The sequence below is a fragment of the Suricata suricatta genome, chromosome 3 (genome assembly GCF_006229205.1).
Source record: "Suricata suricatta isolate VVHF042 chromosome 3, meerkat_22Aug2017_6uvM2_HiC, whole genome shotgun sequence".
NCBI classification, from domain to species: Eukaryota; Metazoa; Chordata; class Mammalia; order Carnivora; family Herpestidae; genus Suricata; species Suricata suricatta.
The window spans coordinates 145132411-145152506 of NC_043702.1; the positions used below are offsets into that span (position 1 = coordinate 145132411).

The 20096-nt window shown below is 34.5% G+C and overlaps 1 protein-coding gene across 10 annotated transcripts in view; it reads left to right on the forward strand.

Moving 5' to 3' along the window:
* Positions 1 to 12224, forward strand: part of PTPRC (protein tyrosine phosphatase receptor type C) — a 116830-nt gene extending 104606 nt beyond the window's left edge. For all 10 annotated transcript variants that reach the window (XM_029935408.1, XM_029935410.1, XM_029935411.1 and 7 more), the window contains 8 exons: positions 1910 to 2059; positions 4092 to 4182; positions 5686 to 5819; positions 6484 to 6618; positions 8431 to 8553; positions 8777 to 8955; positions 10026 to 10161; positions 11693 to 12224. In XM_029935408.1, coding sequence (XP_029791268.1) covers positions 1910 to 2059; positions 4092 to 4182; positions 5686 to 5819; positions 6484 to 6618; positions 8431 to 8553; positions 8777 to 8955; positions 10026 to 10161; positions 11693 to 11968 — 1224 coding nt within the window. In that variant the 3' untranslated portion in view covers positions 11969 to 12224. The remainder of the gene's footprint in view (positions 1 to 1909; positions 2060 to 4091; positions 4183 to 5685; positions 5820 to 6483; positions 6619 to 8430; positions 8554 to 8776; positions 8956 to 10025; positions 10162 to 11692) is intronic.
* Positions 12225 to 20096: the final 7872 nt, after the last annotated feature.

Consider the following 20096-nt stretch of genomic DNA (forward strand, 5'->3'; position numbering starts at 1 on the left):
ACCAATTATAGTTAGAAGCACTTGGTGTGAGTGGCTGAAAGTACTGTAGAAGAAGGATGATTATAAATATGAATAAAGAAACAAACACATAAATTAATAATAAAATACCATTTACACATGTCATAAAGGAACAAAATAAAAACACTGAAAAATAATTTGACAGCCTCTCATGAAATTAAAACTAGGGAGATGGAGTAGTATAGTGGTTAATATCTCAGATTTTGGAACTAGACTTTCAAAGTTCCTATCCTGCTTTTAATTCTTAATGCTATGTACCCTTTCACAAGTTTCTAATGTTTCTGTGTCTCAGTTATCTGTGGAGATAATGATATATTTACCCTATAGAGTTATGAGGAAAAGGTAATCCAAGGAAAGTGCATAGGCAAGTCTCTGGCACAAGAATGAATGTAGCCAGTAATTGTTAAGTGATGGTTGTTAGTGAAAACCTCAGCACTTGGCCCAGCAATTCCACAGGTATGTACACACCCAAGAGAAACACTTGTCTTTGTGCACAACTAGAAACATGTGAAAGAATGTGCATTAGGGGTACTTGGGAGACTCAGACAGTTAAGCGCCCAACTCTTGGTTTTGGCTCACATCAGAACCTCATGGTTTGTTAGTTTGAGCCCTGCATTGGGCTCCAAGCTAGGGTCCTGCTTGGGATTCTCGCTCTCCTTCTTTCTCTGTCCTTCTCCTGCTCACACACATGCTTTCTCTCTCTCAAAATAAATAAATAAACTTTAAAAAATGTTAAATTCAGCATTGATAGAATAGCAAAAGGAAAAAAGGAAGCATTATATATCTATGGAATAAAGGTCAAAAATATGTGCATATATGGACTCCGCACAATGCATGCTATGCTGCAGTTGAAAGGAACAATCTATCTGGTTAGATGTTCAGATGTAAACAATGAGTGAATAAAGTCACCAAATGAAACATGAAAGAGATTATTTATACAATTTTATTTTATTTATTTATTATTTATTATTTTTTAAATGTTTATTTATTTTGGAGAGAGAGAGAGAGAGAGAGAGAGAGAGAGAGAGAGCGCAAAAGCAGAGAAGAGGCAGAGAGAGCAGGAGACAGAGGATCTGAAGCAGTCTCTGCACTAACAGCAAAGAGCCTAATACAGGGTTTGAACTCATGGACTGTGAGATCATGACCTGAGCTGAAGTTAGACATCCAACCAACTGAGCCGCCCAGGTGCCACAATTTACACAATTTTTAAAAAGCACACAAGTTTGCACAATGTTTATAGATACATGGGTATTAGTATAGAAGTATAAAAATGGATTGTCAAGCTGGAACTCAAAGAAAAATATTTCCTGTGGAAAAAGTAAAGAGGCTAAAAAGATACAGTCAAACTCAGGAAAGTAGCATCAGTGGTTAAAGCAGCATGAACTTTATCACAAGTTTGTCACTTATTTAAAAATAGTGGATTCAAAAATGATAAAAATATTGAGTTGTTAAATGTGGATTTGGCATATTGTGTTTTTTGGATAATTTTTTCTATTTTAAAAGATTCTAGAAGAAAATTTAATGTACTGTAGGGAGTATCAATTTGCTTTTTTTCCTCTTAGATACAGTGTAAAAGTTCCCATAGTTTTATATATTAGTAATTTGACTTACTGGCTCTGAAGGAAGTAACAGGTAATGCTTTCTAATTTTTAGGAATAAGATGAATGTTATGTACTATATAGTATATGTTTAATCTATTTATCAAGTTATTTTTTTCTGGAAAAATGATCTGAAATGGGATTTGCTCACATTCCAGAGAATTGTGAGAGCCAAATGCCATAATATTTAAATGTTGTAGGCATGCGTTTTCTTTTGCAAACCTTGTTCTAATCTGAGCATAATACTGTAAGTTATCATTTAATCATCCGTATTTTTTTCTTTAAAATTGTAGGCACAATATATCTTGATCCATCAGGCCTTGGTGGAATACAACCAGTTTGGGGAAACAGAAGTGAATTTGTCTGAATTACATCCATATCTCTTTAACATGAAGAAAAGAGATCCCCCCAGTGAACCATCACCCCTAGAGGCTGAATTCCAGGTAATAATGTGATAGCAATAATAATAGTTACTAAAGATAACTTTCACTGAGGGCTATTTTCTGGTCTTGTGCTATACATTGGACATGGTTCTTGAATTTGGGCCACAACCAATGGAGCACAGATAAGGAAACTAAGACAAAGGGAGTTTAAGAGAAATACCTAAAAGCACACAGCTCTTATGCTGGAGACTTGTTTAAGCCTAGAAATGTGTCCACAGCCCCCTCCTCCTTAACCATTTCTCATTAAGCTGGTATAAAATAAAGTGTCAAAATAATAGTAATACCCACAAAATTGGTCTGCCAAAGGCAATGTAGCATCTCACCTTTTAAAACTACATCTGGTTTTGGTTTGTAAAGGAAATAATTAGAACAGTTTATGACTACTTAGGAAGTTTAACTGGCTGGAGCTGGTAGACAGAAACTAAAGGATAAATACATGTGTCCTAACCCATTTATTAGGCAATTACTCTAACCAGCCTAGGATGTAGTTCATGCGTACAGAGAATTCATGGAGCTATCTCTAGATGGCTCAGTTGTCCAAACAAAATGTTTCGTACTTTTTTTCTTTCACTACTGATATCAAGTTTACTGAAACCTCCTGGGAACTACCAAACTGGTCAAATTGGAGAGTTTCACAAGACCGGGAACCTGCTTTTAATTAGATGCAGAATTGGTTAATGTCTTGGCTCAAAGTAAGGATGAGGTGGGGGGTGGAGGTGGAGCATATAATAATCAGCAAGTAACACATTCCACTAGAAGACTTGTACTGTCGTGGAAGAACTCGTAGGCTACCAGAGTAGTCTTAAGTGGAAGGATGTTTAGTTGCTATTTTCTTGCTCTTTTAACTTTTAACTGACTCAACCATACTCAGTACACTAACTCTGCTCGCCCACATAGACGCTGTTTGGAAACACATAAATACCACCTTAACATTCTTACGTAAAGTCACTAAAAGAAAGAGTAACTTCTTTCTCTGAACAAATATGATTGAATTTTTGGTCTGTGTCGAGTACAGTGTTGCGCCCAAGAGTCAAAGTGATTTGTAGGTAGACATAGTAAGAGAGTATAACCCAGAGATTATAACTGGTGGGAACAGTGAAATTATTCCATCGAAGCATAAAAGTAGAAAGAAGATGAGAGTAGGGATGTTGGTTAATTGGTAGATTTGGTGATAGGAAGTTGAGGCAGTTCTCATCCAATTGCTTTCTCCTTCTAAAAAAAATATGAAGCAACATCATCAGTTAAAAGTTTAGGGGGACAGGAGTGGGAAGGGCAAAGAAGAGTTTATGTTTGAGAAACAGGAAAGTATTTGGAAGAGTTATATCAAAATAGAAAGCCGTCACCCTAGGTAAAGATAGTAGAATCCTGAAAATTGTTGTTGGGACTCTGTTTCGTGTTTTAAAAGGATTAAGCAAGTGACATTGAAGATAAAGAGGCCAGTTAAGAAACTGTTGACATTTTCAAGCGAGAAATGAAAGTGGACTATACTAAGTAGAAAGAGAGAAAAGCAAAGGATTTGAGAGTTTCACCAGCAGAAATGATTGGTCTTGCTGACTGATTAGCAACTGTGAGTGAGAGGAAAAGCAGTAGGGAAGGTATAAACAAATGAATTATGAATTATTTAAAGCATGAGTCAAGTCTCCTGTGAATGCTGTATTTGGAGAGTTTATTTCTGATCATTTAAAATGGTTTCCCATTATCTTTTGTAATACGGATAATAATCAACATCTCTGCATAGTGCTTCAACTGATACAAGAACAAACCATGCTCTTTTGCTTTCCAGCAGCTCTTAAGTAGGAAATATATTTTATTATATAATTGTATATATTTAGTTCAAAAATATTAAATGCTTGAACAATTAAAAGGAAAAGTTAAGAGGCAAATGTAAAAATTGTGAACTATAGGGAATGTATGCTAATTTCACAAAATTTGATGAAATACTTTTCTTTAGGGAGCATCTTATGTCACAATAATAAACAAAAGCAATATTTACATTTTAAAAGGAGTATCCCATTCTATTTTTTACCCTCAGAGACTTCCCTCATATAGGAGCTGGAGGACACAACATATTGGAAATCAAGAACAAAATAAAAGTAAAAACAGGATTTCTAACATGATTCCATGTATGTAGTTCATTTTATGCTTTTTTTTTTTTTTGGTATCAGATAAAATTAAACTCTCTTTTGGGCTTGTTTAATGTAAGACACACACACACCAAATTATTTTGAAGCAAATTTTCAACATTGTATTGACAGTAGAGAATAGCTAATATGATGTTTAAATTTAATTATAGCAAACTCTTTGAACCGTAAACATTCACAGTGGAATTTGGAGGGTAGACTGTATTCAGTACTTTTTTTTTCTGCCAATTTTTCATGTTTTTATTTATTTTTGATACAGAGAGAGACAGAGCATGAGAGGGGGAGGGGCAGAGAGAGAAGGAGACACAGAACCAGACGCAGGCTCCAGGCTCTGAGCTAGCTGTCAGCACAGAGCCTGACGCGGGGCTCAAACCCACGAACGTGAGATCTGACCTGAGCCGAAGTTGGAGGCTTAACCGACTGAGCCACCCAGGCGCCCCTTCTGCCAATTATTTCAGAAATGGGTTGTCAGAAAAACATAACTTCTGAAACTGGAAGAGAAAAAGGCCTCATTCCTAGTTCTGTCTCATCTTTAGTTAATTTCAGTTGTTTGCTTCAGGATAATTGCCAATAGCAAAAATTATTTCTTTTATTTTCTTTCTGTTTTCTCTTCATCCTTTCCTTCTATCTGGGAGATTGACCGTGGGTAGAAACTACATAATAAACTGTTATTCATTAATATAACAGGTCAACCCATGTACAGTTTCAATACTTGAATTCTGTTATTTAAGAATATTGGTAGGATCATGTCTGATAAAACTAAAATTTTCTTCATTGGCATAACCTAAAATTAGTATGGAGAAAATATACCCCAAGCCAATAAACTAGACAACCTAATAAATCATGTCAATATGTGCTTGACCTAGTTAATTTCTGATGTCCTTATAAATATCAGTTCAAATGCTGGAGCTGATGGTAATATAGCTAATAAAATCATTTGACCAGGATATTATAGATTAAAGAATTTGAGAAAGTGAGAAATTATGGGGTTAAATAATTTTCTTGATTGAATAATAAGTCATTTGAGATACCTATTTAATTAAGATCATGAATTTGATGTTATTGATATAATTGAGAAATTAGGATTCTACCTAAACTATGAATTCTTTAATATATATATGTATATATGCATATATGTGTTTAAATTTATATCTATCCAAATGATATTTCATGGAAAACTAAAGTATATGTGCAAAGATTGAATGATATATTGGAATATTATATCTATCTGTTGTTTAACATGGAGTTATATCTAATTTTTTTCTAGAAAGTTTTTTGTGGATTAGACTTAAATCTAAATTAGATTTTATTTAGATTTCATTTTTATAATCTGTTAATTGATAAAAACGGAATTTTATATAGGGTCTCATTTCTTACAGAATAGTGTGTTTATATAATGCAATCTGCCTCTTCTTTAGTTTATACATTACAGTCAAGCAATTTGACTTTTTAAAGAAAGACTTACTACTAATTTATTTTACATAGATGACTTTAACAGAGTGCCACTTAAATATGAACTAGAGATGAGCAAAGAGAGTGAACATGATTCAGATGAGTCTTCTGATGATGACAGTGACTCAGAGGAAACAAGTAAATACATCAATGCATCATTTATAATGGTAGGTACTTAAATTTCCAAAGCCCAGGGTCTAACCCTTTAAACAATCTACTATATTATTATGGCCATGTGTTAAGTGATTTTATAAAAGAATTATGAGCTTAGTCATAACTATATATAGATTGACAAAAAAGTGTCAATTTTTAATAATATATTTTAATTTACTGAAATACTTAAAGATCTCAAAACCTAATGGGTTGATACAAAATAAAACAATGCTTATTGGTTATAATTTATGACAAACATGACTCTTCATATTAGTCTGAAAAATAATACAGTTTGAGAAAACACATCAATTAAGTAAAGACATGATGAAGAGAATTTGAAATGCTATGTATTTTCTTTTTCAACTACATTAACTTTTTTAAACTTCTTTTTGGAAGGGAAAACTTGTCAGTTTTGTTAAGATAGTATGTTCTAAAGTTGATTTCACATGATTATTTAAGGATTATCATAAACTAAATAAGTGTTTTACATAAAGATATCACATTGTTTTTAGGACTTAAGTAGCTTAATGTTTTTATGTAACAGTATGGATATCAAATTGAGTGACAGTATTTCCAAATAGTTCCTTTAAGAATCCACTGCTGTCTCACTAGAGAGAGTAACAGAATCTCTCTCTCTCTCTCTCCGTCTCCCTCTCTCTCTCTCTCTCTCTCTTAAAGAGTTACTGGAAACCTGAAGTGATGATTGCTGCTCAGGGACCACTAAAAGAGACCATTGGTGACTTTTGGCAGATGATATTCCAAAGAAGAGTCAAAATTATTGTTATGCTGACAGAGCTGAAGAGTGGAGACCAGGTTTGTACTTTTAAGAAGGTTTTTGTCTTTCTGTCATAAAATATCATTCTCTATTCTTGGATTACTTGCTTGATATACCCAAGGGTTTTTGACTGTCACATAGTTGCCTTCATTCATTCTTAACATCTTCCATCCCAGTGTTGGCCTCCAGCAACTCATGTCTGTCATCTTTCACATGGGCTTTTTCAAGTCCTGCACTCCATCTGGGGATCATCTTTGTCTGTTGGTTGGTTGTTTTATTTGTTTGTTTTATTTATTTAGGACAGAGTGGGGGAGGGGCACAGGGAGGAAGGCAGATAATCTGAAATGGGCTCTGTGCTGACAGCAAAGAGCCTGATGTGAGGTTTGAACTCACGAACCATGAGATTTATGACCTGAGCTAAAGTCAGATGCTTAATTGACTGAGCAACCCAAGCACCCCCGTCTGTTGATCATTTAATGCACAGCAGTCCCTGTGTCAAACAACTAGGTACGGATACATTTTCCTCCTATTTTTTCAAGATGAAAACCAGACTCCTCATTTTGATATTTGAGACCCTCAATAACCAGTCATATATCTTTCCATTTTCTTTGTATTTTTATGCTTCCCATAATTTCTATTCTGGACAAGAAGATTTCCTGACTGAATCTTAACACACCATCTGCATTTTCATCACTGAAACTTAATTTATTGGCATTTCATATTTCTAAACGTGCCTTCTATTCCCATGTTGATCCTTTTCTTTTAGCTTAGATAGAACTCCTGAAAAATTTATCTAAATCCTCCCTTCTTTATGTTCATGTAATATTTAGTACTATAAAATTCTGCAGTTGGAGGTGTACCTAAGATCTAATTTGATCTGCTTAATGTCTATGACATGTATTTGATCTTCCCCTTCATACCTTGAATTATCTAAATTTCTCTAGTAGTAGATTTTACTTAGTTTTAGCACCTAACACATTATCTGGCACCTGCTAAAGCTTATTTAATGAAGACTCTCATAAGCTTGCAGTTCTATGAGTTCTCTTTCTGTCTGTCTTCTCTGTTTCCTTATCCCTGAACATAGAACATTGTTTTTTATTTTGTGGAATATTTTTTCTCTCTCTCCCTCTTTTTAAAAATAACTTGTTAAGAATTCCAGCATGGTAGTCTAGCAATCTTTTATTTCATCTAAACTTTGAAAACCAGAAAATGAAATGGTAGTTTAGGCATTTGCCTATTGTTGTCAGCAGCTGTGGGACTATAGTTGGTACTGAATCATTTGCAGAGACAGAACACACTTTTGTGGTCCACGGACTCTGCAATCTGACCCTTTACTTAGATATTCAGCTAACTTACATAAAGCTGCTCATGGTGTTGGTCATCAGGATACAGAAACAAAGCACTAAAGGATGAAGTCTCCTTCAAGGACCACTGGAGGGACAGTGAGACCTATTATCACAGGGGTCATGATCAACATCAGCTCAATCTATAAATTTTGAAGAGGAGGTAATAAGGGTATGGAAGGGAGAAACAAATTTCAAAGGCCTACACTAGCAATGACAGAGCCATTTCTGTGATGTCCTGGCCACTTTGGGTATTTCTCAGTTCCCTTGATTTGCACAAGAAAATACCAGGCGTTGTTGAATGGATGTCCAAGATACTTAAGATAGATTTTAGAGTTTTATGGGCAGCTTTCAATTTTAGAACACAGTTATTATTTAAATTTAATAGAATGGGGGGAAGGAAAGAGAGGAGAGAGAGATGGAGACAGTAAGAAGTAATCTGAGTATGTTAGAAAACAAACAGAACACTGGTGGAGAAGGTGTTGATTCATGCTCTTTCTTATCTAGGAAGTCTGTGCTCAGTACTGGGGAGAAGGAAAGCAGACATACGGAGATATACAAGTTGATATGAAAGACACCAACCAGTCTTCAGCTTACACCCTCCGTGTATTTGAACTGAGACATTCCAAGGTACATAAATAATTTCAAAAGTATATATTTTTGATCTAATGATTGATCTGGTAGAAGAACTAAGATATATTACTCTACAGAAGTAAAGAAAAATTTATATATTGTTTTATTATAACTTTAAGATGAGTTAAATGAAATTAATTACGAAAAAATGCGACTATCAAATTATTAGATGGACTGAATCTTACTTGAGTTTATTTTCGCTTTTTATTCCTGGTATTAGAGGAAAGATGCTCGGACTGTGTACCAGTACCAGTATAATAACTGGGATGGCAGTGAGCCTCCTCCAGAACCCAAAGACTTAATCTCTATGATTCAGAGTCTCAAAGAAAAACTTCCCAAGAGTAATTCCCCCGAAGGAACTAAGCATCACAAGAATGTGCCTCTCCTCATTCACTGCAGGTGGGTGGGATTTGATAAAATATTCTCTAAAAATCTTCATAATGCTTGACTTCATGGTTCACACTTCCTGTTAGATTCTATTTATCCTAATACATAAATGCATGACCACATTAACAGCTTCTTGTGGAATCATTCAGCTTTGCTCCCACAGCATAATTTTTATAGAACTATGATAGCAATGATTATATTATAGTGTAATAGTTTTAGTCTGTAAGTTTCTTACTACAACTGTCATATATCTCTGAGTCTCAGTGCTTATCATTGGGCATCATTGAATCTGGAATACCATATGTCCTGGATGAATTAAAGAATGAGTGGAAGGGTGCATTAACAGACAGAGGGATACTACATTTTATTTATCCTTCCACGCATTGATCCACTCTATTAGGTATTAACAGAATCCAGAGTAATGAATGCTTTGCTCTCAGCAAACATACCTCAAGTTATATATATTAATTGATAAGACTTTAATAAGTAAAATCACGCTAATAACATATTCTTGAATTTAAATCTTTATTATAATATAACATGCTTCACCCAGGTAAATTATTGAGTTGTCCTTTTTTTAATGAACAATTTCTCCAGGTATCATTTTTCTATTAATGCAAAAATGCGAACATTTGTAAAAAGCATAAGAGAAGCAAAAGAGAGGAGGATAAAAAGCATGTAGTCTAATCATATGCAAAATATTTGGCCCAGCATTTCCGGCTTTATTGATTTCTAGCCATGTTTTTATTTTCCCTAAATCTCGATGACCTCATCTGCAAGTTAGAATTATGATATTTGTTCTAATTTGTGTCAGATATAAATAAAAATGCATTATATTATATAAGGTACTAGACAGAAGAAAAATATGTTTAAAACCTGACAAGTTTTTTAACTAGAAGATTATTATATTCTCAAACTGAGAAAGTTTGTCCAAAAACTGGATTTAGCAGAAATGTTTTGCTTTTATGATTGGAATACTATAATTACAATAAACATGTTGTGAATGATGCACTCTAACTTTCTCTTTCTATTTCCATAAAATGTAGAATTATTTTCTTTTAAACCTTTTCTTCCTTTTATAGAGATGGATCTCAGCAAACAGGACTATTATGTGCTTTGTTAAATCTCTTGGAAAGTGCAGAAACAGAAGAAGTGATAGATGTTTTTCAAGTAGTAAAATCTCTTCGCAGAGCCAGGCCAGGAATGGTTCCCACATTTGTAAGTAGACTTCACAGCTGCTTTTGATGTGTTTCGCATTTTTATTTTGATGGTTTCTTCTCTCTTTCCTTCCCTCTCTCTCTCCCTCTTCTCCAATCCTCTCCTGTCCTTCCTTTTCTTCTCTTCTATTCACTTTTCTATTCTTTCCTATATTCCTTTTTTACATGATAAATCACATTAATGTATTATTAATATAAATTGTTTTAATGTTTATTTATTCTTGAGAGAAAGAGACAGAGTGCAAGTGTGCTGTCAGCACAGAGCCTGATGTGGAGCTTGAACGCACAAGTTGTGAGATCATGACCTGAGCCAAAGTCAGAAGCTCAACCAACTGAGCCACCCAGGCGCCCTAAACTATTATTAATATAAATAAGAGACCTAAACGGAGCTTGCCAGCAATTTGCTATGGCAATTCATGTTGGACATGTCTTCAAGCACTCATGAATTCTCTAATTCCCCCTATCTTTATTTCTCTACTAATTTGTACTGCTGTGTAACAAATCCCTCCAAAATCAGTGGCAGAAACCCCCCCACACACATTTATTATAATTAATAGTCCTTTGGAACAACTAAATAGCTTTGCCAGTGACGTCAGGTTCAGCCAATACGGAACAGGCTCACGCCTAGGTTTGCTGCTGCTGATGTGTCTACTAGGCTTTGGCTTGTCCAAATGATCTTTACTACCAGCAGATTGGCAGTCGCTGGCAACTAGCTCTGGCAACAGAGATGAGTAGAATGCGGGTCTCTGGCTCTAAAAGACCAGCCCACACATATTCACACGAAGGCGGTAGAGTTCCAAGGAGTAGGGTGGCAGTGTGCAAGACCCCTGAGGTGAGGTCCCGGCGTGGCACTGGCACAACGTGTCCTCCTCTGCATTTTCTCATCTAAACAAGTCACAGGGCCGGCTCAGCTTCAAGAACGGAGAGATCAACTCCACCTCTTGTCAAAAGGGTCTGCGAAGTTACATTGTAAAGAAATGTGGATTTGGCGAGGATAAGAAGTGTGGCAGTTTTGTAATCAACCAAACATGGATCTTCTGCAGCTGGTAGAGGGCAGTTTGGAAGTTAATAACCAGTCACCATATCAACTTAGCCACTCACTCAAATATAAGCAGCTTTTAATTATGCATGACATTGAGCTTGCATTTACTGATTTTAAAAGTGTACCAAGTACCTCTTATGTGCTCTTGCTATTAAGAGACTCACTGTTTAGTGTGAGGAAAATGTAGATATTTATTAAACAATGTAGCAGTTGAAATGACAGAGTATAAGAAGGACAGGAATGAAGGCACTTAATTTAACCTATGGGGATCAGGATAGGCTTCCTGAGCATTAACCTCAAAAAGTGGCATCATGGGCCAAGTCATGGAAATGAGACACCTCGTGGCCTGTAAGGGGAATGAACAAGTAAGCATGAGCAATACTTCCAAGTAAATTAGTAGTTCTTGCTAACTGTCATCTGATATGAAAATAATTACATAAACCTCCTTTGTAATCATTACATAAGCTTTCTTGCTTCTTTCTTTCATTAGGAGCAATACCAATTCCTATATGATGTCATTGCGAGCACCTATCCTGCCCAGAATGGACAAATAAAGAAAAGCAACAATCAAGAAGATAAAATTGAAATTGATAATGAATTGGACAATGCAAAACAGGATGCTAATTGTGTTAGTTCACCTGGTACTCTTGATAAGGCCAATGAAGGAACTAAAGAAGATGAAGGTGCTAAAGTCACAAGTAGCCCTGAGGAACCAGAACATTCCGCCAATGGTCCTGCGAGTCCAGGTTTAACTCAAAGCGCATAGGAGAAGATGTACACAGGACTCATTGAGTTGTGTTGTTTCTATTTTTCTAGGAGTAGGAGGGCAAAATAGATATACAGTGGATTAATGAAGCACATTGGACCCATATTTGTGACAAGCTTCTATTTTACTACAGTAGAAGCATATTTAAGACAGTTTTGCTAAAATGTTTTGTACAGTCTTCTGCATATTTTAAAATTTTACCCGCCATTCAACAAAAAAGATTTTCTTTGTAGTTTGCATGTGTGTGTATGTGTGTGTGTAAGAGAGAGACAGAGACAGCAACATAAAAAAAAGAGAGAGAGAATGCTTTTAAGTGAATTTAAATGCTTTTCAGGAACTTTGCCTTTTTTTGAAGAAAAAACACATTTTATATTGAACATATTAACTTAGCTTAAAGGACATATTTTTTTAAATCATGAATTGTGTGTGGGATCTAAGAATAAAATGTACATTTCTAGAATGACCTCAAGATGTCCTCCTTGTTCTACTCATATATATCTTAGAGTTTACTGTTTTACTTCTAGAAATAGACATAAAAGTAGTGTGTGTGTGTGTGTGTGTGTGTGTGTGTGTGTGTGTGTGTGTGGTGTGGTTACTACAAGAAAGTTAACTATATTAACATTTGGAAATCTTACATTCCATATGTTAGCATTTAGTGCATATCTTTCAAGCTCATTTAATCTAATTTAAAAGTTTCAAGCATGCCTATTTTGTTATATTCACATGGTGTTTATAATTTCACAGCATAGATTAATCTCTGTATAATATGTGAAATTCATTGCTTGATACTTTTGACCAAAAATTATGTGTGTTGCAGTTGAATTTAAATAAACATCTTTAAACAACTTCAATATATATTAATATTCATAGGATAAAAATAGAATCATGTAAATGTAATTGTGTGAAATATTTACATTTGAAAGCTAATGTAGCTATTTTTTATGGAATGCAACCCTGATATGAGAAATATAACACATGCATGTTTTCCATGTTAAATTTTATCCTTGACTTTCACCCAAGTACATTTATTTTGTTTTTATCCATTTTAATTTACCTTATTTTAATTCTAGCATAGTTAATATACAGAGTTGTATTAGTCTCAGGTACATGTAGTGGTTCAACAATTCCACACATCATCCAGTGCTCATCACAACAGAAGTGCATTTACTTTGAATTTCTCAAATGCATAGACTACAATGACCAAATTACGGAAAGAGCCCAAGTGTCCACTGATTGATGAATGGATAAAAAGTATGTGATATGTATACACAATGGAATATTACTCAGCATTAAAAAAAGAATGAAATTTTGCCATTTGCAACAACTTGGATGGAGCTAGGAGTATTATGCTAAGAAAAATAAGTCAGTCAGAGAAAGACAAATACCATGATTTCATTCATATGTGGAATTTAGGAAGCAAAGTAAATGAGAAAGAGAGAGAGAGACAAACCAAGAAACAGACTCATAACTATGAGACCAAACTGATGGTTACTAGAGGGGAGGTGAGTGTGAGGATGAGTTAAATAAGTGATGGGTACTTAGGGGGGCACTTGTCATGAGCAGAGGGTGATGTATGGAAGTGAGTCACTATATTGTACCTCTGAAACTAATATTACACTGTATATTAACTACCTAGAATTTAAATTAAAATTTTAAAAAATTCTTTGACTGCTTTTACTAGAGATTGACATTAATGATCATAATAAAATCCAATCATTTCTTTTCTTATATGAAACATATTGTGTTACATGTTCATATATGAATCATGTAAGCACATACTAAATAGAATCTTAATGAAATGAAGATTTGTACAACAATTTCACAGGTTTTAATTGCTCTAAAAATCCATGATCTGATAATTGCTTAAGATCCATAAAAAAATTAGAAAAAGTGGTATTTTTCAAAAAGTAATGAAGAACACTCTTTTTGGTGAATTATGCATTAGCATATATCATTAATGCCACACTACCTTTAGGTTGGGTCAGTTTTCTGTATGTCCAGTCTCCTAACTGATTTTAAATGTCTTAACTATATATCATCAATTTCTTTTTATTCAACTCAATTTATCTTGTATTCACCTTCTAATTCTTTTATTGGACATGTGAAATTAGCAATCAGTTATTACATTATTACTAACATTTGAAAGGGAGTGAATTTTAGAATGAAACAACAGTTTCTAATTTATATTGAGTTTACTTACTATCTCCTTACCTATTAATGAGAAAAGGGTACCACAAAGAAATAAAGCTTGTTTTCACTTCTTTCATTAATCACCCAGACTTTTATATTTTGGTTTCTCCAACTGAAATGTGATCAGGTGCCATTTACTAGATTATGTTAAAATTTACAGTTTTAATATGCTGTAGGCTAGTGTTAACTGTGATTATTTTATCTGTGAGCTACTTCAAAATACAAACAGCAAAAGTTCTGAATTTTAAAGAGTCTACAAGCAAAGTTTTCCTCTGAGGTTTCAGCTGCAAGTGGCATCTTCCCAGTGTAGATGCTGTGTCTTTTTAATGTGTATTTGCCACTTGAGTCCATCCTTTTGAGATGATGCAAAACAAATACTTAGAAAATAGAACCATGGTAATTTCTATTAGTTTAGCAAGCAAGCTGGAAACGTTTTTGTTTTCTTCTTCAAATGAGAAGTTGTGGTGAAGGAAGAGATAGAATAGGAGGTCAGAAGGCCCATAACTCTTTGAGAATATATACCAGTCAGAAAGTAGGACTCATTACATTAGAACATGAATTATATGTCAATGATTTTTATTTGAAAAAAATAATGTGCGAATTATAGACCCATGTATTTGACTACGGGTTGTATTTCGACTATGGGTTGTATTTCGACTATGGGTTGCATTTCTAGAGAGTCTCTCATGAGATATAAAGGACTCATTTTCTAAAGTTTGCTACAGCCATTAGTCATTCCAGGAGCTAGTTAGAGAAATGAAGTGCAACATTCCAATTTAATAAAATCTGGTCCATTTAGGGATAAGGCTATGTATATTTATTGGGCTAAAAGAGATTAGGTTATGATTTTTTAAAGATTATTTTATTTCTGGTACCAAGATTCATTGGAAATAAAAGATAGCTTTACTATTCTTAAAATTCAGTTCCCAAGGTGCACCTGGGTGGCTCAGTTGGTTAAGTGTCTCCGACTCTTGATTTCAGCACAGGTCATGATCTCACCATTCATGACATTGAGCTCTGAGCTCTGTGCTGACAGCGTGGAGCCTGCTTCGTATTTTCTCTCTTTCTCGCTGCCTCTTACCAGCTTACTCTCTCTCTCTCTCTCTCTCTCTCTCTCTGTTCTCTAAAAATAAATAAATAAGCATTTAAAAAATCTTATAAAAACCTCAGCTTCCAAGCCATTAATTTCTTACAGTGATAAATATTTTCAGAAAAGAAATACACATTTTAATAGTCCCTTGAAATTGAAAAACTGTATGTAGTGATTAGCTGAGTGTCTTTGCAATGATCATTTTAAAAGTGTAAGCTTCCACCCAAAACTCTAATACATGTGCAGTGAAATTTTCATATCTAATTCTGCTAAAAAACACCAAATAAAAGTTTATTATTTCCTTTAACTAACTACGACTGATCTTAATTTTTAATTTTCACTGGAGATTTGTTATAAAATGTTCTCATTGAACGATCTTAGGGCAAAATAAATGGGTGGTAATTACCCCTGCTTAATTGTAACACATTCCCTGATATGAAGACTTTCAAATGTATAACTTCAAAGGAAAAGTGAGTTTGTTGAAATAAGTAGAAAAGGCTGTGCTTTTATTTCTCTTACACAGATTTTACAGCTGGAGTCATCTGAAAGGTTCTTCAAGGGGACGCATTCAAAATTCAGCTCTTTTGAGTCCTATTTCAGGTGAAAAGATTTATTTTGCTAAGGGTCCATTTCCTGGAATCAGGGTCCATTTGCTAAGGGTCCATCTTCTGTAAACCTCTTAACATTTCTCTTTACATTTCCTTGGCAAATGTGTTGGGTTTTTTTGTTTGTTTGTTTGCTTTGTTTTGTTTTTTGTTCGTTTGGTTTTAGTTTTGGTTCACTACCAGCCCAAAGGGTATGCAAGCTATGTCATTATTTTTAAACAGAAAAAAATAAAAACTATTGTAATAACTAATGTTAATTGAGGCACAATACATGCCTGGGCATTTTATTAATTATTTTACCTGCATTTGTTTATCAAGAAAAATTCTAGAGAGCACAGACTCTTAGTATCCCCATTTTATAGACCAGAAACTGAGGTTTAGAAAAGTTTGGTACCTGGCCTGCTGTAACACATCTAGTAAGTGACAGACCCAGGATTTGAACCAGCTCTTACTAGTACCATAGGCTATGTTCATAACCTTTTGCCCTTCTGGCTCGCAGTACCAACTTCATTTGTGTGTTTTGAAAAGTTAGTGAAGAAAATAATCGGAATTTATTTTCTGTCTTTTCTTTATCTGTGATTAAAACAAAAACAAAAACAAAACCACGTGTAACATACACTCTCAACAGCACTTCACAGGATGGTAAACTTAGCGGAACCCATAACATTGACGTTATTATACAAAATAAACACACTCTTAAACATCCATGGGAAAGGATTGTTCTCATAGTACATATAAACAATGATCACCTCATCGCTAAAGTGAGTGCCAGGAAATAAAACACAACAATAAATCACAAATGTCACTGTTCCAGTGTCTTTCGATTTGGTAATCAGAACAAATTCTTACTGTTTGGATCACATTTCAGTATGTCTGTCAGAGGACCCATCAATCAGTATTTGAAACAAGTTAACAGGGCACTATAAAATCCAAACCACATTTATGGCGAGTGTGACTCATTCACTTTCTCTAGGAGTCCAAGGGAGCTTGGTTCTGAGGACCCAGCTGTCCCCAGACTCAGAATGCCAGGTAATGCCATGGATTTTCCATGTGAAATCACCCATGCATTTTCTTCTAGAAAAACCAGTGCTTTCTTAGTTCATATACACCTTCCTAACATAGTAAAAATTGGACCTCCGATATACATATTTAATTTTCCAGGAGAGGGGGGTTTGCTGGGTTCATTAATATCTCTCACACATAGCAGGCAAATCAGACCCACAGAGGCAGATGAGCCATCAAATAATTAAAGTATTGTGTTGAATTTTTATGGTTGTGGAATCTTTTGCATGCATACCCTGAGAAGTGGGGACAAAATGTGGCACTATGAAGGGAAACAATCTGCCCATTATTAAGACATGGAATGAAAAGTAGGAGAGTTTCAGGATACTCACGGAATTTATCCCTCCCACTGGTTGACACCAACTCAAAGCAAGTCTTGAGGAATACTTAGGTAACTGTGTCCTGAGAATTTTTACCGGTAATCAATAATTCAGATTTTTCATTAACTCAGACTATATTATCCCTCATGAATTACATTTCAGAAAGAGGAGAAATGAATTATGATATTTATAAGAAATTCACATGTAGTAAATCCTTTTATAAAGGAGTTCCCATCTATATTTAATTGTTTGCTTTCAGGGATGGTAAATATGCAGAAGATTTAATACCATAGATTTGAATTTTTTTATAATTAACAGAAATAAAAAACGAAACTTAATGGTCATCTATTATCTGATTTGGGTTACTTTAAATCAGCTTGGCCAGTGAATTTTCCATCATTTGTTATATCTTGGAGTGGACCTTCATAAACTGTAGCAAAGAGCTATAGGCTACTTAAAGTAACACCCTGTAGAACACTGTAGCAATTATTATTTTGACGTCATCTTTTAGAAAAGGATGCTTTCCTTCCTCTCCACACTCTTCATTTCCCACAGGGATACACACTGATTAGGTGACAGTCTTTAATAATCCATGAGATCTTTGTCCCAGAAGCTTCACCTTGACTTTGATCCCCATACTATCTTTGAACATCTGGCAACTCTAAATAATTGCTTCCCAAGTGCCCCATAAAGAATCACATTTGATTCAACATACAAGAAGCATTTTTTTCCAACAGGTAGAGTATGTCAGTTGTGTGAGCAAATATATACCAGTGATATAAATGCAGGAAACTTTGGTCTGGATTTTTCTGTGTGTGTGTGTGTGTGTGTGTGTGTGTGTGTGTGTGTGTGTGCAAGTATGTGGTTTTCCCTTAAGGTGGGCTAATGTTTCTCATCTGGGATCACAATCCATTTTAGTTTCATAAAATGACTTCTTAAACGAAACAAGTTATTTTTGTAAATAAAACATGCTTTGGCAGTTTTCTCTTTGTTTAAAGTAGCATTAAATCATGGAAGTCAAATTTCTCTTTGATGAGAATCAGTAGGAAATAAACTCTATTTGTTCTTTCAAGAGGTCGCAAAATATTTATTCACAGTTTAAATGCAGGAAGTTAGAAAAGGTCAAAATCAGTCAAATCAATGACAAGTTTAGTCAAATTACTAAAGCCCACTGAGTTTCTACAACTTTTTATAGTATGTTTCAATTCAATGCCCTGTAGTTATTCAGAGCCCATATGAATTTCAGAAATAATACCAACCCTACATTTATACAATCTTAAAGGGAGAGATTAATTTTATGTAGCACTGTGATACAATAAACTTGGTAGGCTATTCATTAGCTAACATAATTCTATGGAGACTTCATATAAGATATCTCTCAGGGAATATCATCTGAGATTTATGTTTGGTGATTTTATATAGCCACTGAAATTATTACAAGGGCAAGATATGTTTTGGTATTAATTTTCACAAGAGAAAACGAAAACAAAAGAGTTTGCAGGAACTGGGTATGATCTGGGATTTCTAGTTTCTCTACGGAGAACTCTAGTCCTTCTTCCCAACCTGATTCTTTCCTTTCTGTACCCTAACTTCAAATACTTATGTAAACCATCTTGGCCCAAAAGCACCCCTGCCCAACTGACAATTAATTGTGCCTTAATCCTATTTCTACCACTATGTTTTCTCCTCCACTCCTGCAGCTTCCCTGATTGAAACTACTATTATTAAAAAACAAAACAAACACCAAACGCTTAAACTTCCTACTGGTATTATCTAATATGGGTGATTTATATTTGATTCAGGACCATAGTGTGGTGAATGGATTATTTTCGGTTCTAAATTGATTTCCTCTACTCTCTTCTTTGGTGGTTTCCCAAACTTAAACCATCTCCAAGGCTACTACTTTTATCAATTGCCATTGACCCTTTTCCTGAAAAAAAAATGAAAAGAAGGAAAAGAAAAAGAAAAAGGAAAAAATAGAAGTCTCCCATCTGAATTTCTTCTCATTTATTTTAAAATATGTTTTCCTATTCTTCTCATACTCACTTTACCTGTCCTTTCTAGAAGAGGTTTCCCTACACTTTATCAGACTGAATTCTTCATCCATAAGTCTCTATGCTTTTTAGAAAAATCATTGTTTTGTAAAACTGATACATTCTTACATAAAAGCGAGCAATCAGAAGAGCACCAATAATAACGCACAAAAAATTATTCAAATCCAATTGAAAATTAGTGGAAGAATCCTAGAGAGTTCACAAAACAAAAACTACAAAAATCCCTAAGAATATGCTCAATCTCACTCATAGAAGAGAGATGCAAATTAAAACCACATTGAGCTAACGAGTTCATAATGATCAACGTGCAGACTTGTCCATACCCTGATGTCAGGGCTGTGGGAAAAACAAGGACTCAGGACTTTGCCAGTACAGAGAACAACCCAGCAGGAGGCAATGTGGCAATAGCTATCAGATTTACAGATGCATTTCCACTTTTACCTAGAAGCCCCACATTTTCTAATTTACCATTCAGAAATATTTATAAAATTATTAAATGCCATATGTATAAATTACTATATCTTTCGTGGAAATTGGAAATTATTGGCAACAACCCAAGTATCCGTCTACAGACATCTGGATAAAGAAACTAAGGTACCACGTACCTTTCAGTGAAGTGTTATATACTTACTTATAGGATTTGGCGGGGAATGGGGACATGGATAGGAGCTTGTATATCTTAACATACTGTTTTGAATTTTAAACTGTGAATTTATTACTTATTTGAAAAACAATACAATTTTTTTTTGCTGAGACATTGACTCTTTTTTTTTCTCCATAATATTTTATTGTCAAATTGTTTTCCAT